General features: G+C 49.5%; 1 protein-coding gene across 1 annotated transcript in view; it reads left to right on the forward strand.

Moving 5' to 3' along the window:
• TONSL (tonsoku like, DNA repair protein) overlaps positions 1 to 23,770 on the forward strand; it is a 612,770-nt gene that overhangs the window by 205,297 nt on the left and 383,703 nt on the right. The window contains exons 11-12 of the mRNA XM_069621801.1: positions 605 to 803; positions 21,729 to 21,790. Of these exons, the coding sequence (XP_069477902.1) occupies positions 605 to 803; positions 21,729 to 21,790 (261 nt within the window). The remainder of the gene's footprint in view (positions 1 to 604; positions 804 to 21,728; positions 21,791 to 23,770) is intronic.

Raw genomic sequence — 23,770 nt, forward strand, 5'->3', positions numbered from 1 at the left:
CATATAGGCCAAAGAGAATGAAGATGTTTTTTCTAGGTTCACAGTGAATATAACGGAAAATAAATAATGAAGGACAATTATAACGAACAAATACTGAATTATTTAAAGGAAATATATGTGGGGGTGGGGGTAAAGTGTTAAATCTTGTGAGGAGGGTTTTTAGAACGGGCAAATATGAGCTTGGGGGGGACCCCGCCGCCATACAAAATATTATTTTCATTATTTCTGATTCTTTAAAATGTTCTTCGTTATTTATTGTTTCGTTTTTATGACATAGAACCGCCAAACTCTGTTAGTCACTACTGCCATAAAGTTGATGCAATGAGACAGTATCAGAAAAGAGTATGTGCATATTACCAACACATTATTAAGAAGGAAGCCTGTTCCTGGTGTCTGGAACAGATTGAGATACCAGCATGCACCCATGGTATAAGGTAATGAGGCACCGCCTGCCCCACTTTCATTCTGTCTCACTGTTAATGGGTCGTTATGCTACCGTTTGCACTATCAATCGCTTGGGCAGGACGATGTGAAGCACGGTGGCATGGAATGCAAAATGCACTGCTTGCTTTGAGGCTCACCTTGTTCTTTGTTCGTTCCTCAGCGGCGGGTTCTGAAACAGCTCCATACACTGCAGACGAAGATGGGCTCTCCGAAGGCACATAGCACGCTGGACCGGCTGCAGGAGTTCTGCCTGCAGCAGGGTTGGAGCTCTGAAGGAGAGAGTGGGGACAGCAGTGAAGAGGAGGAACTGGAGAGTAGCGAACCTGTGGAAGAGAGTGACTTGGAACTTTCTGAGAGTGGTAAGATATAGCCAGGGAGAGCAGTTGGTCATTTCAACAGACTCCTTCTGTAAGCACAAAGTGCCTTTAGTGTACCATCATCCAGGCCCATCTATTACACTGGCATGTCAGGTGTGCATTCTGTGGGTTTTGCGAGAAACCTGAAGGTGCCTCCCTAGCTAGGATCTGGCATCCAGGTGGCCAGGACACGGCCATTGCTATTGGGTCTAGTTCCTGGGGGTGAGACGTGGTACCCCCCTTCTTTCAGCACCTTTTCCCCATGCAGGACATTCAAAACCACTACCCCGCCCCTTTTCCGACACAAACACTTTTGCACGACACACTAGAGAACGGGCTAACACCAGAGCCGTTTACTTGACATCCCAATACAAGGGTCAGGCAATTGATCAGAATCACACACACCTGACGGCCCTTTCCCTTCCCCACAGGGATGAAAGGTGGAGCAAGAGAGCACAGTACGAGCAAGGCAGATCTCACAATGAGATAGCTATCCAGGTCCGGCAGTTCAAGAGGAGGAGAAAGGCAGCGAATATCGAGAGGCTGACCTTGCCCTTTCCGACGCACACACGCAAAACCTCAGCAGAGGGAATTGTAAGACCGAGGACAATAGCCCAAGTGTGCTGCAACAGATGTCAATGGTACACGGAGCCTGTCGCTGCTGATAAAAGGGAAACTCCTGCTACCAGGGTACCGGCCTTGACTCCAGTTACGAGGAACGCCAAGCGGTTCATCACAGCCGGTGAGTCGAGGGGAGAGCCAATAAGTGAATGAAAGACGCAAAGTGGCAAATTAAACTAAGTTCAAAGAGCTGTAAAAGTGTTCAGGGGAGACCAGCTGGAGAGGGAATCAGCACCACGTGGGTGCTAATTCGAGAGACTCTGGTCGATCCCCGTATGAGTGAAACTACAGAAACCAGGCCGTAGGAGAGCCGCCAGGATAGGCCAAAGTGGTCATAAAGTAGGTCGAGCAAAATCCCTGTACAGTCGAAACCCTTTGATCAGCGAACTATAAAGAAAGCAAGGGCAGTGAATCCTGCCACATGAGAAAGCAAGGGAAGTGAATTCCGTAACCGTTTGTGAATCCGAAGTTGGCAAGAGTGAGCCTGACCGATGGATGCTGACGAGAATGGGGCAAGGATATAGTCCCAAGAAACAGTGTGTTGACAAAGGTGAACCAGACCGAGGGATGTCCACTGGAACTGTTTAAAAAGACGTTATGATTTGTGGAATGAATGATCAATGCCCGGAAGAGGGGGAACCACCCTAAGTGAAACCAAGAAACAAACTTTCATTTCGATGAAGGACCTTCTGTTTTGTTATTCGTACACGCCAGGCCCTCGAAGGCAAGAGACTTTCTAGGGAAACAAGACTTGGCCATCGAGGCTCCTGATAAGCTGGACCAGAACTGTCGACTTGTGTTGAAGAAGCATGACTGTGTGCTGTGCTCCAAGATCCCACCTTACCCCATACTTAAAACGTGGGGAGGGGGGACCCAAGCTGCCGCATTCTGACATATTATTTGAGAACACTTCTTTCTTTTCTTGAAAACGATACTGCACCCCTTTTTGTATTCGCTGTGAGGTTTGGCAAGAAGTTTCTTAATATAGGCCCTTTTATTTTGTCACAACGCCACTAGGACTGCCTTGATTTCATTTGATTTAATTTGATGGTCGACGCGTGCTCCCATCTTAGGTTTAGTTTAGGCGTTTTTCCACCCTGCAAACATTGTTCAATAAACACCCTTGAACTGTGATCACTTGTATCTGTTTTTACCGTTGCTTGTTCTTTTTCTGTACTTCTTCTGCCGTGTTGGGTGGGGAAGATCGTGGTTAGACTTTTACCTTCAGCAGGAATCCTTTGTGTAGACCGCTGAGGCTCCATGATATGATATGATATGGCATTTGTAAAGCGCCTATACACAAGTGTTTCAAGGCGCGAAGAGGCAGGGAGGGGGGACACAGGGGAGACAGACAAACGATCCTACTAGGCCAGGTGTCATTCAGATTGCGCAAGTGCAGGGGTAAGGGGACGGGAAAAGTGCAGGGGGGGAAAGGGAGAGGGGAAGTGCAGTACAAAGTGATTTAGTAAAATACAAGATAAATAATGAGGGCCAGCTGGTGGTAAGTGCAGGATAAGTGCAGACAAGTGCTGGGAAAGGGGGCTGTAGTTGATACAGAGACAGTCCCGCAGTGCAGGGGTTGCCAGGGAGGCAGTGCAGGGGAGAGTGGCTGGGCCAAGGACCGAAATTGGTGAGTGGCCCAGTTGCTGATTCAGTACAGTTAGTGATCTAGCAGGGTAGAGGGGGAGAGAAAGCAGAAGCAAAGAGGAAGGTTTTGAGGTGCTTCCGGAACCGTAGATGGTTCTCCTCAAGTTTCAGGGAGGCAGGAAGGCTGTTCCAGAGGGAGGCCCCTGCTGCGGCTGACCCTAAGGGAGTTGGAGGAGGAAGAGCAAAGAGCTCAAGAAGGAAGATATTTAGGAAGAGAGAGTTGAAGGTATTTCGGCCCAAGGCCCGAGAAGGCCTTGTGGACAATGCAGAGGGGTTTGAACTTAATCCTCGCAGCCACAGGGAGCCAGTGTAGCGATTTCAGTCCTGGAGAGATACGGTCCCTGGGCTTGAGGCCAAGGACAAGTCTTGCAGTCCTGTTCTGGATGAGTTGCAAAGGGCGGAGAGTAGAGGCAGGCAGATTTAGATAGAGGCTGTTACAGTAGTCCAGCTTCGAGAGAACCAGGGCACTGGAGACAGTGAGCTTCTGGGGGAAGGAGAGGATACCTCTGAGGAGGTGCAGCTGGTAGTGTGACTTCTTAGAAACGTCAGAAATGTGAGGAGAGAAGGAGAGTGTGGAGTCGAAGATGACCCCGAGGTTTTTCGCCTTGCATGTAGGAGCAGGAAGAGGGCCAAGCGAGGCCGGCCAGAGAGCTGCAGGGAAGGAGGGAGTGGGTGTGCCGATGAGTAGAATCTCAGTCTTACTGGCATTAAGGCAGCAGTCGTTGGCGGCACACCATTCCTGGATAGCAGAAAGACAGTCAGAGATGAGGGAAGGAGAAGAGGAGGCCGAGGGTAGCCTGAAAATGAGCTGGGTATCGTCCGCATAGCACTGAAAGTTGGGGCAGAGAGCAGCGATGCAGTGGGCAAGAAGTGCCAGATACTGGTTGAACAGCCAGGGAGAGAGGTTAGAACCCTGGGGGACACCACAGGTAGAGAAAAAGATGTCAGAGAGGAAGGACCCCAGTTGGACCTGGGATGGTCGATTTGAGAGGAAAGAGGTCAGCCAAGCCAGAGCCTGACCAGTGATACCCAGGTTATCACAGAGACGGTTGAGCAGGATTGTATGGTTGACAGTGTCAAAGGCAGAAGAGAGATCAAGCAAAATGAGAACACATGGAATGTTAGAGTCAAGGTTCGAGAGTAGATCCTCACGGATGTTCAGGAGAGCAGTTTCCGTGCTTCTGGCGGCTCTGAAGCCAGACTGATGGTCATGAAGGCTACCAACAGATTCAGCATGGAGATTAAGCTGGGAGATGGCCAGTTTCTCCAGGAGCTTGTCCAGGAAGGGAGTGATAGAGATTGGACGATAGTTAGCTGGGCAGTGTCTGTGAGGACAGGAGAACAAAACTTTGCTGTTTTTTGGTCTTCTAGCATGCCTGCCTGGAACCGGTTTCAACTGGGAGGTTGGATGTCCTAGGACATCCACCACCCAAAGTTTAAATGTAGCATGAATACTGATTGGCTTCGTTCCTGTATAAGAGCCTGGATTCCTGGTGATTTGACAAGCTGACCAGTGGAGCCAAAGAACCCACGAAGAAGAGGGAAGACGTCCGCAGCCAATTCCAGAGGACCGGAGATACCTGCTGTGTAAATGCTGCTGCACAACCCCTCCTTCTAAGCATCGGGGGAGATCCGAAGAGGACTCTCCCCTCCTTTGGGCTGGTGGGACCAATCAGCCTTAGGACAACCTACAAGAAGAACCATTCCACGGTGTGCTGCGACCTTCCTGGGCTGCAAACCACCAATACACTGGGACCTGCAACCATCCTGCAGTTCATTATCTTGCCACAAACAAATCCTCCTGAAACTTTGTGGACTCCTTCCGGGCCTCCAGAGGCAAGATCTCCCTCCTCAAAGTCCGCTCACCAGAGTGCAGGGCAGAACAAGCGAGGTGAATCAATCGAACGAGAACCGTTCTTCAGTGAGATCTGTAAAAAGGTGCAAAAACCACAGACCTGCGTTGGAGCAGGAAGAATACTTTGCTGCCAGTCCCCTCTCTCGACTGCTGTTGCAAAATCCCTTTGTGTCCCTCCTTTCGTCACCACAAACAGGGAACAGGCGACCGGGTCTGCTGCATCGTGAAGGCGTCCAGCTTGTTCATCTTCCTCACTCCTCGGGTACTGTGGGACTCTAGGTAATACTTACCTAGAGTCTCTCTGAACACCTTTGTCTCTGGAGTGCTGATTCCGTTGTTTGGGTGTTCCTCCATAAACGGACGCTGAGGCCTAACGCTTGTGCGCAGATAGGGAGCCTTTTCTGAGGTCCCTGAGCCCTTTTTGACCAGCAAAAGCTTCATACTTACTTATAATTGAAGAATCCTCTGGAACCTTGCCTTTTCTGCAACTGTGCCTTACCTGTTTTCTCTCCAATATTACTTTGAAGAACTCATACCTAGAGAGGGATGGACTGCTAAAGCCCTAAGGCCTCTGAAAAGTATTAGAAGTCTTGAAAAGTGCTTACCTGCTAGTGTTGGTGGTGTTCATATATTTTATTCCTACAAGAGAATATTTTGAGTTGCTACAACAGTGGTTTTACTTACCTTTTGAATTGCATTCATAAGTCTTATGCTAGGGATTGGGGCTCTGTACACCAAGCATAAAGTCCGCCCATAAGTGAACTTTAGATAAACTCCCTAACAGAAGGCTACTAGTGGCAAAAGAACCCAAGTGGACACAACAAGGCACTATTGTTAGAACAGTCTAACATGTATAAACAATCCGTCCTCGCCACCAAGGCAGCCTCCTATAACAGCAGAATATCAGAAGTTGCCTCAAGCTCACATGAATTGCTGTATGACGCCCTCACTGGGAAAATTACACAACTACGAATGAAAATTGACTCCAAAGCACACAACTTGGCTGTCACCCCACTGCAGAACCCATCCAATGTACCTCCTGTACCCTTACAGCCCTTCCAGTTCTCCCCCAGGCCGAACCTGACCGTGCCAAACTAGTAAAAGGCCTCAAGCCTTCTCGGTGCAAAGAAGATACCTGTCCTGCCACCATGGTCAAACAATGCCTTACACTGCTCACCCCCCTCATCACTGCCATTGTCAATGCCTCCTTCTCTTCCAACACTGTCCCTTCCTGCCTTAAAGAATCTTGGATCACCCCGTTGCTAATAAAAACAGCACTTGACCTCTCCATCCCCACCAACTATCGAGCCATCGCCACCGTCCCATTCCTTCTGAAAATCCTTAACAGAATTGCATGTACCCAAATGCAGGCTTTTTTAGAAGCTCATTCCATCCTCAACCCCAGCCAATCTGGCTTTCGCCCAGGCCACGGAACGGAAACAGCCCTCCTCGACCTCAAGAATCAACTTGACAATGCCAATGATGCTGAAAATATCTCCCTCCTGATGCTACTCTATCTCTCTGCAGCATTTGATCTGGTGGACCACAACGCCCTCTGCCACCACCTGACATCAGTGGCACACTTCTCCCCTGAAGCGACTAGCTGGGTTGCCTCCTTCATCAAAACAGAACCTCACAATTCTTTACTGGCGAAGCCGCAGCCCTACCCACCCCAATGCCATTCGGTGTCCCACAAGGATCTTGCTTTTCCCCCACCCTCTACAGTATCTATACAAAACCTCTGTTCGACCACCTAGAGTCCCTAGGCATCGCCTTCACCAGCTACGTGGATGATACGCAAATACTCATCCCACTTACAGGCTTTTAGGACGTCAGCACCATAAACTCCATTTACGAGACAATCCAAACCTGGATTGCCCAACACAGCCTATGTCTCAACGAGGAGAAGACCGAGCTGCTTCTAGTTGGCCCCTCAACTCGCCTTTCAAACCTGGATCCAGCATACCGGCTCTTCCCCATAGATGGCCACAACATCCCTGTTTCCACATCTCTCAAAACATTGGGCATCTACCTCGATGCATCCCTCAATATGACCCGCCAAATCGATAACATCACCTTTGCAAGAGCTTACATGATTAAACTCATACGAGCAAGCAAACCTTTCCTATGCACCACAAACGGACTCTGTTGCCAGTACCCTGGTGCTGTCCAGGCTAGACTACTGTAACGCCTTACTCTTTGGGACCTCTGACAAAACAGGCTCCAGATAATTCAAAACAATGCTCTTAGAGCCGCCCTGGACCTCACCAAATCCGACCACGTTTCTAGAGCTAAGGCGCACTGTCTATTGGCTCCCCATCCGGGAAATAATACAATTCGAAATCTTCACACTTGCTCACCGGTGCCTAGCGGACATAGCCCCGACTTACCTTGTCCAGAGGATTAAGAAATACTCATCAGCCAGACCGCTCGGATCCTCGAACAGCCAGCGACTTCTCACCACCAGATTCAGACGGAAACACGCAGGTGGCTCAAGTTTCCCCATGGTCGTAACTAAACTCTGGAACAATCTCCCACTACACTTATGCTCCTAGACATCCTACCAACTCTACAGAAAAAAACAAAAGACTCACTTGTTTAACTAATTAGACTCTCCTACTGGCTTGAACTTTACCCGCCTATGCATCTGTACCTACCTATGTAACTCGTGCCTAGATGCCTGAGGGCTTGGTGCACAGCTATAAATGCTAAAATAAAAAATAAAATAATAAAACAAGCTTTTATAGATGCTTTTTTGTCAATGGTATGGTTGTCAATGGTTTGGCTGTCGATGCAATCACTAGGAACCGTTTAGACTATTTGGTCCCTCTAGTCCTAGCAGAGGAGCAGGGCTTCACCGGGCTGGCTACTGGAATGGATACTGGGCCACCTCGGCTGCTCTTATTCGATCGATTCCTGGCTCCAATTATGATCTGAAGAAATGTTAATGTTAAAGGACATTTGTACCGCGCACTATCACCACCGGAGTGGTCCCCTGGCGCACCGGCGGCTCTGAAAGAGGAAGGGAGGGTGAGTTAGTGGGAAAAAGCAGGAAAAGTGCAAGAGAGTAGTGATGTGCTGTTGGCAGCCACAGCCCGTTGGGTCCGTTGGCTGGGCCTGGGGTGATTGCGGCCGGTAGTCATCGTGTACTGTTGTGGAAGTCTGTGTTTCTTGTTTTGTTGTTGCAATGTAGTGAAGTTTGTGCGGTTTGCTGTGCTGTAGGTTTGTGGTTGTTTGGTTTGGAGTTTAGAGGTGTGTGCAGAGGTGGAAATTGTTAGTGGAATTGGTTAGTTGGCATCTCTATCCTGAATTGAGGCGCAGGGCTTGCGTAGTCTCTCCTGATGCTCCTCTGTCCTGATCTGGGCCCATCTTGCACTAAGGTCCCTTTCACGTCTGACCCCCACCTCATACATCCTCAATCGCAACCCGACCTTTCCTCCCTTCCTACTTTTGTGGCCAGTGTACCTGCCAATGTCCATCACTCAGCTGGTGTGGTGATTGGCAGTGTCTGGGCAATTCAATTGATACTTTGGTACCTGGTGGGCAACTAAGGGGGGGATGAAGATGTTGGTGGGATTGGCTGGGATAGTTGACTCCGTCTCCATGGGTGTCACCTGTGTTTCAGTCTATCCAGTGTCATCTGTCTGGTACTGCGGGGGCTTCCCTGTCAGTTCTGGGGCTGTCAGTTTCCTTTCCAGTTCAGTCATCCTTTTTCTCTGTTTCCGTTTTCAGTTTGAGTCTGTGGTCTTGAAGAGCCAGGTTTTAAGTAATTTCCTGAATTTGTGGTGATCTTTGGTGTTCCTGATCTCTTTTGGGATGTTGTTCCAAGTTTTTGCGGCTAAGTGGTAGAAGGAGGTGCCTCCAATTTTTTTCTTAAGGTATGGTTTTAGTTCCAGGCGGATTTCGTTGCTGGATTGGAGGGGCCTCTTTGGTTTGTAGATTATTTTCTTTTGTAGGAATTCTGCTCCTTGTCCACTGATTGCCCTCTGCGTTATGCACATGGTTTTGAAGGCGATGCAGTGTTTTACTGGGAGCCAGTGTAGTGTTTTTAGGGCAGGAGTGATGTGGTCTCTTTTGGATAGTTTTAGGAGTAGTCTGGCTGCTGCATTTTGGATCCGTTGTAGTTTCTTCATGAGGTATTCTGGTATTCCGAGGTAGAGACTGTTTGCATAGTCGATTCTTGACATGATGAGGGCGGCGATAGTGAGTGTTTTATGCTTGAAGGAGAGGAAAGGTAGGGTTCTTCTTGCCGTGTGGAGGAGGAAAAAGCATTTCTTGACTGTTGCTTTTATTTGTGGTTCTAAGGTTAGGGTGTCATCAGGACTCCCAGATTTTTTACTACCTTAGATGGTGTTGGTGCGGTTCCTGTTTTCGTTGGCCATGGGATGGCGGTTTCGTTCTCTTGGTCTTTGGATGTGATCATGATTTCTGTCTTTCCTGGGTTAATTTTCAGGTTGTTGGCATTTATCCAATTGAAGACTTCTTTCTGATTAGAGCTGAATGATCCGTTTCGGTGCCTTTGATTTGGTAGATTTGAGTGTCATCCACGTAGTTGTAGCAAGTAATGTTGTATTTTTTAAAGATTTTGATGACCGGAGTCTGGTAGATGTTGAAATATAGTGGTGATAGTGAAGATCCTTGTGGCACTCCACAGTCGTTAACCCGTGGAGTGGATTTGAAGGGTTTAAACCATACGGTTTCTGTTCTGTCTGCTAGGAATGATTTAGTCCAGAGTAGTGCTGTGACTGTTATGCCCATGTCTTCTAGTCTTTTGGTCAGGGTGTCATGGCTAACTGTGTCAAAAGCTGCAGAGAGGTCGAGCAGAATAAGGGCTGAGGTTGTGTTTCAGTCTGCCTTTGTTTTGAGGTCGTCCCAGATGATTAGTAGTGCTGTTTTCGTTCCTCTTGCTGGTCTGAAACCGACTTGAGCTTGGTCTAGCAGGTGGTGTTTTTCTACGTATTCTTGGGTAAGTTTATATACGTTGGGTTCCATGAGTGTTGCCGGGTAGGGAATGTTTGAGATCGGCCTGTAGTTGGAGAGGTCTTCTACGTCACCACTTGTGTTTTTTTAGAAGTGGCTTGATATATGCTGATTTATGCTGATTTGATTATCCAAAATCAGAGCTTGAAGCAAGTCTAAAACCACCAATGGTAAGGATCTGCACCATTCAAACAGCAAGCAGTTGTCCAATCAGGGTCAAATACTGGTTTCACATTTGCCCGACACCCAGACCTTTTGGCACCAAGTATGTGGACTGGAACTAGACAGTCCCACCCCCTTCCTGGGCCATAGAGACACACACACTCACACAAAGGTATCACAAGCCCGCGAAAGCAGCAGCTTTTTTGGGAAAGTGCATGATTTGAGAAACCTGAGGGTATTCACTCCTACTCCCCCTGGATCCTGTTCTCAAGGTGGCCAGGGAAAGCCCATTGTTTTTGGATCCTGACCCTGGGGAAGAGGAAACGCAAGGGAGGATCAACTGGGTGGAGGGTACTTAGGGATTGGGAGTGGGATGCCCACAGGCGAGACATGGTTCCCCCTTTCCCTATTGACAACCAACCTAACCCTCCCCTCAACCTTTATGGGTTATTGTAAAGCAGCTCCCCTCATTTCCCCCACATTTGACCTCTGACAGTACTGAGACGAAGAAGAGGCGATTAAGCGTAATGAACACTCAGTTAATCCCACCACTCTGGTACTGTGACGAAGAAGATGCCTGCAGAGTGCTTTGAAAGTCAGGCATGTCCCTCTAACTATGGTCAGGCAATCCCAATTGGAAATCCACACTTTTAACCTGACAAGTGGTGTAGGTTTATAAAGGGAGACCCATGGAACAGCAAGGGGAGAAACAGGGAGGCCTGTGTGGGAGCGACCAGCAGGGTACCCGTATCATGAGGAGGCAGATGTGGTGGGACCTGAGAGGAAGCCAGGACGCCGGTCGATGTCCCATACAACCTGTGGATGCCAAGGCAAGTTGAACCGTTAGGCTGCCACAGGTGTGGGAGCCTCTGTTGTCCAGAGAAAGCAACCAGAGCTGTGAGCAAGGCAGAAGGCAGAAAGCAGAGAGGATGCTGTTCATGTCCGTGAAGGAAAGCAGAGCTGCCGGCGTGTGCTCCGAATGCAAGTGGGGCTCGAGGAGACCGGCCTGCCCACCAGTGAAGCTGTCTAGAAGACGCGTAGCCACCGGAGGCGGAACGCTGAGGACCGGGGAGTGGAAAGAGACGTCACTCAAGGCCCGGGGCGCTCCTAATTGGGCTAGACATGAACACAGAAGTGCTGTATAACATATATTGACTCCCGAACTGAATGAAAACTTGCAGTTCCGTTAAATTATGCATATTGAACTCCGAACTGAATGAAAACTTGAAGAGTTGAATCATACACTTTGAATACCGAACTGAATGAAACATTGAAACAAAGAGAAACTACACACAGTGAATGTTGGATTGAATTTAAACTTTATGAGCACAGCTAACAGTGGATGAAAGCTAAAAAGGGAAAAGAGCATAAGTGTGAAAGAATGCGACAGAAAGGTGGGGAACACATAAGACCCCCTCCAAGTGAACTTTTATGAATGGATACAGTGCGGCAAGGCCAAAGACTGGCAAGAGGTGTTGCACATAATGGCAAAGCCAAGAGGCTAACCAGGAGAAGCCAGGAGAGTGAGAACCTGTACATAAATCCACAATGCCAACAAAGAGAAGCAAAGTGAAGGTGAATTCAGACACATGTGCAAATACAGAAGAACCTGTGTGGGCTGAAGAGCCTAGGGTTCGTGGTTGTGCGACCTGTGATGGGTGGACCGTATGGTCTGATAACTGCGCCTAGACCAGGGAGACATGAATGTTGAAAACCAAAGATGTTGTGAAATATACCAGGAAGGAGACCTGTAAGTTAACTGGTGAGGTAAACCAGAGGGAGGGTCTAGTTGGCCTGGAGTCGTGTTGAACTTTGAAAGACCGAACCCAATATCAATTACTACGTTGAAGTCTTGGGGAGGGGAACTTGATGAACTGCAAATGCTTTTTTTAGCACAGAGCCTCAAGACCCTCTTCTTATGGACTGTGGTGTTTGGAACTTGGGGAAGGGAAACTCAAGGATTTGTTGAACTTGAGAAAGGTAATTTTGATACTTTTATGTCACTTTCTTGAACTTGGGGAAGGGGAGCTGAAAGGGAAGCTGAGAGCTGGAAGAAGTTCACAACTTTGTGTTGATCACCATTTCTTTGATTATTGACATCCCTACACATTGTTTAGCTTTAGTTTTGAGGGCAAGGATAGGTTTTGGACACACAGATTTTTTAGTCGAACTCTTTGACTTTCCTTAGTTTTTGTTCAGGTAGGGAAATCCCACCTTAGCATAGGGCAAGTTAGGCTTTCTACCATCCTGACAATTACCTTTAATAAATCATTTTGTTTTAAACTTTGAATATGTTGTCTGTGTGTTGCTTCGTGATGCCTTCACAATGACCTTATAAGGGATTTCGTGCCTTGGCAAGGCAGGAAAGAAGTCCAACAACAATATGGCCAATATGGCTAAAGAAGCAAACAAAAATCTTGCCACACAGCCATTTTGGGGCACTAGCTGCATTCAGTAGCCATACAAGGCAAACGCGGATGTGCACACCAAAGAAAATACAAAAATGGTCAAAATTGAGCTGCTGCCACCAGTGTCTTTGGGCACCTTTTAAAAGTAACTAAAAATCCCAAGTGTAAAAAGCTAGGGTGATACAAAAGTATCCCCATTGCACTGCACTGTAAGGTGCTGTGTGTAATGATGAAAAGTACAAGAATTATAAAGGGATACATGGTTTCCCAGTACTCCTAGTCTGAAGGACTGATGTAAAATGGCGATGACCACCGCAATCAAACCGTGGAAGTTGTCCCTTGTGGCAGAAACAAAGAAGCTGGTGTTGCATGGCCCCTCTTTGTGCTGAAGAGCTGCAAATGCCAGAGGTTGGGAGGGTGTCCTTGTTTCACAAGTTGAGCATATGTAGAGTCGGAACTCAGGATGGCAAATGATGCCGCGAGGTAGCCCGTGAGGAAACTGGAAAGGCCACAGGATGGTTCTGCAAGACTTGTAAAAGCTTCCAAAGGCAGAATTCTTACGCAGGGATTGGGACGGATTGTTTCTACTGTTCAAGGTGTCGAAGCACCGATGAAGGCTTTCTGGAGATCAGTGAAGGAGCAGGGCTTCGCCGAGACCCTTGAAAACAATACTGTATGGCTACTGTTCTCCACCATGGGGTCTGGCATGGATTCACATTCTCATGAATATTCCCAGTCGTCAGGCTGGGAATCCTCGGTAAAGAAAAAATCAGTATCAGTTTCGTTTCTGATCTGTTTTTCTTAGTAGCAACCAATCGCTGATCTCTGGGTCATACTGCCCGCAGCCAATGACTGCCCTCTCCCTAAGCCCCGCCTCTGGCAGCCATCCTCAGATTTTTACCGCACGTTCAAGTGTTGGGAGTCCTTGTGTTTAGCTCTCGAGTTTTTTTGCTTTGTTTTCATGCTTTTTCAGGAGATTTCTCATTTTTTCGGTTTAATCGAGCCTCAACTCCACCGTTTCCACTTCCGACAACGGGGACCCGTTTTGGAAGTCTTCTACGCCCCTCAAGGGTGAAGTTTTCATCGAGTTTACACTTCTTGGAGGATTCCGGAAGATATGCGGCCTGCATCAACGGACATGGCCCAGGACCAGGGAAGCTCGACGCCCGGATCCAAGCTGTTCAGGTGCTGCCCTGGATGCGGATTACAGAACGTTTTTAAGGAGGACGGGCATTCGCGATGTCTCTACTGCCTTCATGAGGACAAGACGCACGTGGAGAAAGACTGTGCGTTCTGCAAGAACCTTTCGGAACTGACCAAACAAGATCGTCGTTCCCGCCTCGCCGCCTGGCTGGAGAAGGGCACAGCAGTTGAGAAAGCGAAGAAGAAGTCTGAGCGGACTTCTAAGTCCTGTGAGGGCGCCCCGGCGACGGGGGCCCGACAGAAGGCCAAGCACCGCGAGTCTGCGGACACCGGGAGCGCCGAAAGGTCAGGCTCTTCGGCTGCCAAGCAGGGCGCTACTTCCCCGGCACGTTCGACCACGAGCCAGCGCTCTGGTTCGGGTAAGAGGAAGTCTGAGAACCCGGGTAGGCCGCTGGAGCGTACCCGGTCGATCTCGAAGGGGCAGCGAGGCGCTGACCCTCCCCTCAAGGCGAAGGCCCAGGATGCACCTAAGGTGGTGAGGGCCTTGATCCACCCTGCAAAGGTCTCTGCCGAAGTGGTTGATGCGACCTTGGCGAAGCCGGCTGAGACTACGCCTGTGGAAATGCCCTCTGGGCCCAGAGTATCCCTGCCAACGCGGAGGGAATCCTCTTTCCAGCCCACAGTTAAGACCCCCGTGAAGTCCCCGACGGAAAAAGAGGAGGGGAGGCGGTGGCCATTACAGACTCGGAATCAGCCTCTGAGGAGGAACTGGTGGAAACCGAGAAGGGCCTCAACGAGAGGTCCATAGGCCTCAACGAGAGGTTCATAGGCCTCAACGAGAGGTTCGAGAAGGTTTGATCCCAGGGGCCCAGGGGGCGGTCCCTTCTGACGTGATCGAAGATAGCGACGATGACGACGAACAGGGCCCAGTGGAGCGGCCATCCCGTCCATCGCAGCCATTGCACAAGCCCCAGAATAGCTCGGCGGCCATTTTGTTGGCAATCCAATCCTTATGCACCGAGATAAGGACGAGGTTACCATGGACCCCTAACCCCTACGGAGGATCCAGAACCAGGCCCGTTGGGAAGCCCTCCGAACAAGCAGAGGAGAGTCCACCCCGCTCCGCCCTTTGTGCCAGCGAGACCGGTGGACCCCTCAACCCCCACGCCGGACCCTAGAGAGGATACAGCGACGGGGACAGACGATGACGGCGGCGATGACACAGCGGACATCCCGTCTTTCAGCACACCCCCCCCCCCCCCGCGGGTGTCTCCAGCCGACGAAATTGGCTCTTTCCACGCCATGATAACCAGGGCATCCGAGCTCTTCCAGCTCTGCCCTGAAGAACAGGAAAAGGAGGGGTTTCTGTACCAACAACGAGAGGCCAAGAGGATGACGGTCCTCGCGGTGCCTTTACTCGAAGACATCTGGGACGAGGGGCTTGCTGTCCTCAAGAACCCTTACACAACACCAGCCAAGAGGGACAGGTACGAGAAGAAGTACAGAGTCCCCGATGCCGCCCCCTTGTGCTTCAGGGCCCAGCCCACGCCGGACTCTGTCGTCTCGGCAGCGGCTAAGAAGAAGGCAGCGGGTGCGGCGGCTTCAACTTCCACTTCCCCGCCGGACAGCGAGGGCAAGAAGTTGGATTCTATGGGAGGACGAGTCATCTCGTCGGCAGCGACGACAATTAAGGCGGCCAGTGCCTTAGCGATCGTGGCCCGCTATGACAGGGAGCTCTGGTTCAAGATCGCTCCCCTGCTAGACTTCCTACCTGATGACAAAAGGGCGGAGGCCCTAGAAATTCCGCAGGAAGGCGAGGTGGCGTCGGATCATGCCATAACGGTGGCAACGGACATTGCCGATACCGGATTCCGCCAACTGGGCAACGGAGTTTGCCTCCGACGATGAGGATGGCTCAAGGCGACAGACTTTCGCCAAGGCGTCCAGACCAGAGTGTTGGACATGCCGTTCGACAACAACAACCTTTTTGGTAAGGCGGTGGACGGGTCCCTACAGGCCATCAAGACCGACTCGGAGACGGCGCGGGCCCTTGGGGATCTTCAACAGCGACGGCCCTTTCGGAGCTTCGGAGGCAGACAGGGTGCCTCCAAAGGATCCAGCGGTGGCTCCTCCACTTACCGCCAGGCGGCCCGTTCCTCTTCCCAGGAGGCCTACAGAGGTTGCGGCAAGCAAGGGGGATCCCGCCGTCGTCGCCAAGCAAGACTGACCCGGCCGGGTTGTCGGGCCCCCACCAAAGCACCCCGGTGGGAGGGCGGCTGACGAAGTTCGTCAGCGTGTGGGAGTCCATCTCCACCGATCGTTGGGTGTTGGACACCCTGGCCAATGGGCACTCGCTGGAATTCCAAAAGAAGTGCCCTCGCATTCCATCCGTGGCCAGGAAGGAGAATCCCGTCCCTCAACTGCTGTTGGAGGTAAAGGCGATGCTCAAGAAAGGTGCCATCGAGCTCGTCCCCAGGAGGCTCCGGGGCTCCGGAGTGTACTCAAGGTATTTGCTCGTGAGAAAGAAGACAGGCGGTTGGCGCCTCATCCTGGAGCTACGTCCGCTAAACAAGCACATCAAGGCGCAGAAATTCAGGATGGTCACCCTCCAGCATGTGCTGGGACAGCTGGAGGAAGGCGACTTCCTATCGTCGTCGGACCTGGGGGATGCTTACTTCCACATCCCCATTCTAAAAAGGCACAGGAAGTTCCTCAGGTTCGTGGTTCAGGGACGTCACTACCAATTCAGAGCCCTACCGTTCGGATTAAAGTCGGCAACCAGGGTTTTCACCAAGTGCCTGGCACCAGTGGCGGAGCTGGGGTTCGCCATCAACTACCCCAAATCCCACCTGGTTCCATCGCAAGTAGCACTGTTTCTGGGAGCGAAGCTCGATACAGTGGGGCAATTGGCCTCCCCTTCAGAGGAGAGGACCAAGACCATCCTGGGCAAGGTGCGGCGCCTGCTAGCCACGGACGTGGCCAGGGTGAGGTCCTTCAAGTCCCTCCTCGGGATGATGTCCTCATGCATCTATCTTGTAGTCCTCGGCAGACTTCGGATGCGTTCGCTACAGGAGTTCCTCGACGCCCGCTGATTTCAGGCGACGGGCTGTTTCGAGGACAGGATCCCTCTCGACGAGGAGTTCCGTCGGGCGATCTTGTGGTGGGGCACCCATGCTCACCTCACGACAGGCACGGAATTTCAAATCCCAGCATTTTAGGAGACGGTGACGATGGACACCTCTCTGGAGGGTTGGGGGGCCCACACCGGAGGCCTCCACGCAAGAGGCCTTTGGCTCCCGGAGGAGAGGTCTCTCCACATCAACATTCTGGAGCTCCGAGCAGTGTTCTGGGCTCTCAAGTCGTTCCTTCCGTCCCTCAAGGGCAAAGTGGTGAGGATCTTCACCGACAACAACACCACGATGTTCTACATCCGGAAGCAGGGAGGCACCAGATCCCCAGCCCTATCCAAGGAGGCCCAGGATCTGTGGCTCTGGGCCGTCGCCCAGGGGATGTTTCTGGTTCCCTTCCATCTTGCAGGAATAAAAAACACCATCGCCGACCCACTCAGCAGGGACTGCGCTCGTGCCACGAGTGGGAACTGCGCCAGGATCAAGTGGATCGACTCTTCCAACGATGGGGCAAACCCCAGATCGGCATGTTCGCGACGGCGACGAACTCAAGTGCCAGAGGTTCACCAGCAGGTTCCCACAGCCGAGGAGCATGGGCGATGCTTTCTTGTTCCCTTGGGACAGCCTGTTTCTGTACGCGTTCCCTCCATTGCCGTTGCTGTTCCGCCTCATCAACCAGCTCAAGAAGTCCAGGTGCAGGATGATCCTTGTCGCACCGGCGTGGCCGAGGCAGATCTGGTTCCCGGACCTTCTGGACTTGTCAACGTCCCCGCCAGTCAGGCTGCCGGCAGACGCGGATCTTCTCTCCAGAGAAGGAGCCGCCATTCTCCATCATGACCCACAGTCGCTGAACTTGCAGGCCTGGCTCCTGCAGCACTAGAGTTTGGCGGGTACGGTATCCCGGCTGATTGCAGAGAGGTTCTTGCAAAGGCCAGGGCGTCCTCAACTCTCAAGTGTTACGGTCATAAATGGAAGAGGTTCTCTGTCTGGTGCCGTGCACAGAAGATTAACCCTCTGCGGATTACGGCCCCTCAAGTGCTGCCGTACCTACTGTCGCTGGCCAAAGCTGGACTGGCTCACGCCTCCATAAAAATACATCTGGCTGACATCTCCCGATATACCAGGACTACGAGACAGGCATCCTTGTGGTCTCATCGCCTGGTGAAGGAATTTATGAAGGGACTATTCCGATCATTCCCGCCGGTGAAGGCTCCTGCCCCGGCGTGGGAGCTTAATGTGGTGCTGACCAGGCTCATGGGAGCCCCATTCGAGCCTATGCATTTGGCGCCTTTGAAGTTCCTGTCATGGAAGACAGCGTTCCTCGTGGCCATCACCTCTGCACGACGAGTGGGAGAGATTCAGGCCCTATCTTGCAAGCCTCCATACTTGACTTTTCACAACACGAGGGTGGCGCTGAGGACGCCCCCCTCCTTCATGCCCAAGGTGCCGTCGGACTTCCACCTCAACGAGCCCTTGGTGTTACCAGTTTTCTTCCCGTCGCCTTCGACGCCGGCCGAGAGGACTTTGCACTCGCCGGATGTAGCTAGAGCGCTGAAGTTCTACGTGGACCGCACGAAGAGTTTTCGGAAGACGGCACAACTGTTTGTGAACTTTGGGTCTGTGAATCAAGGGAAGGCTCTAGCGAAGACTTCCATTTCCAGATGGCTCTCCGGCTGCATCATGCATTGTCACCGGTTGGCAAAACGACCGCTGCCCGGCCGTCCGAGAGCCCATTCGACCAGAGCGATCGCTGCTACCACAGCGTTCCTGTCTGGTGTGCCCCTGCTGGACATCTGCATGGTTGCTACGTGGAGTTCGACGCACAGCTTCACAAGATTCTACTGCGTCGATCGGGACTCCAGGGAGGAGTCCAGAGTGGCCAAGCATTGCTGCGCAACCTGTTCGCTTAAGGTGAGGAGGTAAGAGATGCTTAATGTTGAGTTGTTGTATTGCTTAATGTTGAGCCTGTTGCCACCTCCCGTGGTTGTGCATGTGTATACTGCTATGTATTCTTTTATTCATGAGCATGTGAATCCATGCCAGACCCCATGCTGGAGAAGGAGCAAGGTAACTGTTGTTGTTCTCCAGCATGGGTCTGGCATGGATTCACATGCAAACCCTCCCGCCTACCCCTCTGCGGCTCTTCACTTGCTCATACTGCCACTTGGCGTGCTACCAAATCTGAGGATGGCTGCCAGAGGCGGGGCTTAGGGAGAGGGCAGTCATTAGCTGGGGGCAGTATGACCCAGAGATCAGGGATTGGTTACTACTAAGAAAGACAGATCAGAAACAAAACTGATACTGATTTTTTCTTTACCGAGGATTCCCAGCCTGACGACGGGGAATATTCATGAGCATGTGAATCCATGCCAGACCCATGCTGGAGAACAACAGTTACAGGTAAGTAACTTGTTCCTTAGGAAACATTTTCTTTTGCCGCTTTCCTCCCTTTCTTTTTGCTGCCTCCTGCCCTCACTTTTCTGGAGGTAAATAAAGCCCATTCTTATGGGGAAACTTATCAGTCCATAAGACTATCCGTACTGAGAGACTATGTCTTGTTACAATTGCACGCATCACCTCAAAGTGAAGTGCGGTTAGGATACTTTGTATCCTTCTATCGTTTTCTGTAATGCCTTCTTGGTTACTTTGACAATGTGCCTATGATGAGCTGGTGGTCGTAGATGTTTTTCTACCTTATTTTTATAATTTTGCTTGAGCATTTCATTTTCCGCAAATAGCTAATAAGGGTGGTTCACACCCAAAGATGGTCGAGCCGCATGGTTTTGCTTGTTCTTTGGCCTTCTTCCTGCCTTCTCCAGTCAGGAAAGGTCATATATGGAATGCCCTTTCCTGGGGAAAGCTGCTGCTTTCAGGGGCAATGGGGCAGTATTTGGGGGATGGGACTGTCCGGTTCCAGGACACACAATGGCAACTGAATGTCTGTTTCTGGTTAGATGTTGTGGATTGTAGCGACCAATGACGGCATAGCCACTAACAGTTTGAATGGTGCTTTCCTTAGCATTGCGTTGGGCGAGCTCCCAGTCTAAATCTTGGATTAAAGGAGTATTCCTGCAACTGTTTGGCAGATCTTTGGAACTAAGACTTCTACAAAGACTGGCAGCCCACAGGCAACCCCTGCAGCTGACCGGCAATGACTCTAGTGTTATCCAGGTGTAGCCCTGTCCTGATCTCAAGAAGACCTTCATTGGTGATTTGATCTCTGGACCGGTGAGAACAATCATTCCCGACCCCTGCTCTAGGATCTGTTCCTGCAGAGCCTTCAGAAGTGCCCCTGGACCGACCGGTGGACTGACAAGCTGTGTCCTGAGCTTCCTTGCTGCAGCAGTCGTTGTTCTGAATGCATCCTTGAAAATTGGATGGCTTCAGCTTGTACTGCAAGATGCCTGCTCCTCCATTTTCACCCTTCTTGCATCATAGAAAGCCTTGCAGGGCTTGCTCCTTTGTTCATCCATTGAAGATCACCTGTTGCTGCCTGATCATATTGACTCCTGTCGCAATCCACTTTTCTTCACAAGGGTGTTCAGCTGGAAGGTGCTTGGAACTGAGATTCAAGCACCATGACTGACTGAAATTAAATCCTGTGTCCGAAAAGTGACCTCTTGCACCTGCGCCACTGGGCCTCCTTTGAACAATTTTCAACATACCTGTATGTCCCACCCCCGTCTTCTACAGGGTTACAACAGCATAACATCCCTATCCCTCTCTTTCCTTACTTCGATCGGTGGTGATCTGGTCCAGGATCCTTTTCTAGACCTAATCCTCTGTACTGGGATTGAGAGTTACTTACCTGAACTCTCCTTAACGTTTGGAACTCTGACTCATAATCACAATCATCGTCCAATCAGATAGTAAACCTACCTGAAAGTATAACTTTGGAAATGGTGTCTTTAGGGCACAAGGCGCCAAACCATCATAGGGCTGGACTTACTCTGTGCCAGGGATTTGTTTTTTGGTTGCTCTACTGCAACTGAGTACTTACTTGTTTTACAACTGTTCTTAGATCAAATGCTTTGTATTTTCTCCTCAGGGTGAATGTTAATGTGTTTTGTAGAATGTGTATGACAATATTTTCCTTAAGGTTTCATTGCTTATTGTGTATTTTAAAGGCCTAATAAATCATTGTATATTTTTGTTCTTACCTGTCTAACTGGAATTATTGGAGTGCTCGGTGTGTGTCTCATTGTAGCCCTAGACCACTCTCCCACCCCTCCTGAGTCTAAGCCTTGCCATTCTGCTATCTACCTTAATTGGGTTTAGGCTAGACTTCACTGTGTCCCTGTTCACCATTATAGGTTGGCTGGATTTTGGATATCCATCATTGCATTTGCCTTGCACGCTTTGCACAGCCAACCCCTTTCCTTGTCCATTCTGCACAGACATGGTCCTTGAGTATTAATAGCTATAACTCTCTTGGCAAGGTTTGTTCCCCACTTGTAATGATGCTGTGTCCTCATTAAGGCCTTCACTTTTCTTGGGCCTATTACTGGGTGATAAAGCCTCTGGGTTACATAAGTATTATTAGTTGAATTATTTTCAAATGTTTGCCTCCAACGAACTTGCATCTTGCACTCTCCACCCTGGGACCAGTGTTTAGTTGTTTGTGCTTTCTTAGGATATATATTCTGAATATGGCAAACCCCCTGAGTTTAGCTTCTTCCCACTACAATGTTAAGATAAATACCCCCGCCGAATAATTGCAGCTTCCAAAACAACATATTTTATAATAATAGTCCTCACCTTTACACTTCTTTAAAGTTATGTCTTTTAACTTCTTGCCTGCCGCATTTAATCCCGCTACATTACAGGGCCTATTAATTAGCATGTGACGTCAATCGCCTTAGCAATGCTAGGGAAATTATTTGGGGCTTCGCCCCAAATGTATTTTATGCTGCATGTATTGGTCATTCAAGGGTAGTCAGACCTGCTTTACTGTTATCTTATCACTTCTCTTTTACTGTTACAGATGAAGATGAAGACCTGGAAGGCTATGACAAAGCTGTTTCTGGTCGCAGGAAGGTCAGCCAGGTAAAAACAAAGATTTGACTGCTTGATTATCTTGGACCATCCTATTCTTTTCAGGCCTGATGGCTTTCTCTTGGTACAGCACAGCTCTGAGTGCCTGCTAGTTGCACTGTTTATTGGTCTTAAAGCGCCTTCCCTGGGTACCGCTCAGAACGATGTGAGCCTGACTTTAGCCACTCACCAAACCTGACCCTGCTCCCTCCCACCTTGTCCTTGGCACAGCACAATCTCCTTGGTAGCCTTACAACTCATCTTCCAGTGCCCTGAGAGCCTACCCTTGCCAGAGTGCAACACCTCAAGAACCTGTTTTTGTCAAATAACTGATCCCTGTGATCTTCACTTTCTTCTTCACTATCCTTCTCTTCCCTTAATACTCACCCACATTGTTCCTCATTTAATACCAGACTTTGGCTTTGACATAACCTCATCAAATATAAATTTCATCATTGTAATTTTATACCCACAAGCCAAAAGCTGCCTCACCAACCCAGGCTCACCTTCATTATCTGACACACTCCTCATCTGATACCAATGATGCAAACCTGTTACCTTGTGCAATCGCACAATGAAGACTCATTCCAGCTACCCACACCCTACTATGCACAATCCACCGATGAGCTAGATTCAAGCCAGTTTGTTGCACACCTTGGCTGGCGTCCGTTTTCACGTATCTGAGTGTCTAGTTCCCTCCTCTAATCCAAAACTCGTCTGATCTGATGTTTATTCTTTGTGTGGACACAACTTGTCTTGATTCTGCCCTCAAGAGGTGCTATAGAACTACCAAATGGACTTTTGAAATCCAGCTATTACAAGCATTGTCTTTTGTTGTAAACTGCTATATTGTATCGCAGCTGCTCCATTTCGTGTATAATTACAATCAAATGCATATTCTGGACACTTCTGCTTGATTCTGCCAGGCAAGGACCTGGTCTGACAGATCTTCCTCTATCGGTTATTGCTAGTTACTTTGCCTAGTTTATAGGTTAATACATATCATTGTCAAGTCGCGTCTCAGTTTTCCCTGCAGTAGCATCATGCCCTACAATCCCCTGCAGTCACTGATGTTCACACCACCCCAAGTATGGGGGACGCCCCAGAATCCGGGGTAGGAGGATGTTTAAGGAAATTAGGATAAAATTGCATACCACCACGCTGAAGATCCTTCAGAGATTGCACCCCCTCCCGCCCCCGGTTGCTATTGTAAATTATGCAGTATACTTATAATAGTGATTTGGCTGATTAGTACCCTGTTTGTTTAATCCATATTTTTTCATCCTCATCATCAAAAAGCTTTATTCGACATAGTCATTAGCCACATACAAATACAGTGCATTATACATAACATAATGAATCATGAATGACCATACAAATAAGATTTGTGCGTATAAAACATCATAGGGGCTAAACATGTAAAACCTTAAAATAAAATCTGAGGACACTTATCTCAAAAGCATATTAGAAACAGTTCATCCCTACCACAACCGTTATCTATCTCTGTTGGTACTGATAGAAGTAACATGGTCGGCGACCCTTTAGATCGACTGACCACCAGGACTGTTTAAATCATAACTTTGTTGAAATTATCATAAAAGTGCGAGCGTGCAGATATTATAAAGTGCAAGCGTCACATATCTTTATTCTTAGTACACTGTTGGACCCCCAGGAGTGGGTTTTGTGCATGGACAGTACTTGGATGCTTAAAGCATACAACATGGGTTTCGTTCAAGCACTAGGCACAGCCGCCATTCTGTGCACTTTATCTTATACACCATGCCTGATATAGGTAAGACGCCACAAAGTACGCTATGTTGATGTTTTAAGAGTGGCGAAATAGTAGTAAAGCATCCCTTGTGCCTCAAATACCATAGTTATTACCAAGTGATTTCGGGTATCTATTCCTTGCACCAGCATATATCTCCCAAAAAATCAGAAAGTAACTTGTGGTCTCCCTTGCTTGGCCACAGATCTGGCAAGCATCATTTC

The sequence above is a fragment of the Ambystoma mexicanum genome, chromosome 5q (assembly GCF_040938575.1).
Source record: "Ambystoma mexicanum isolate Mex_15411 chromosome 5q, UKY_AmexF1_1, whole genome shotgun sequence".
NCBI classification, from domain to species: domain Eukaryota; kingdom Metazoa; phylum Chordata; class Amphibia; order Caudata; family Ambystomatidae; genus Ambystoma; species Ambystoma mexicanum.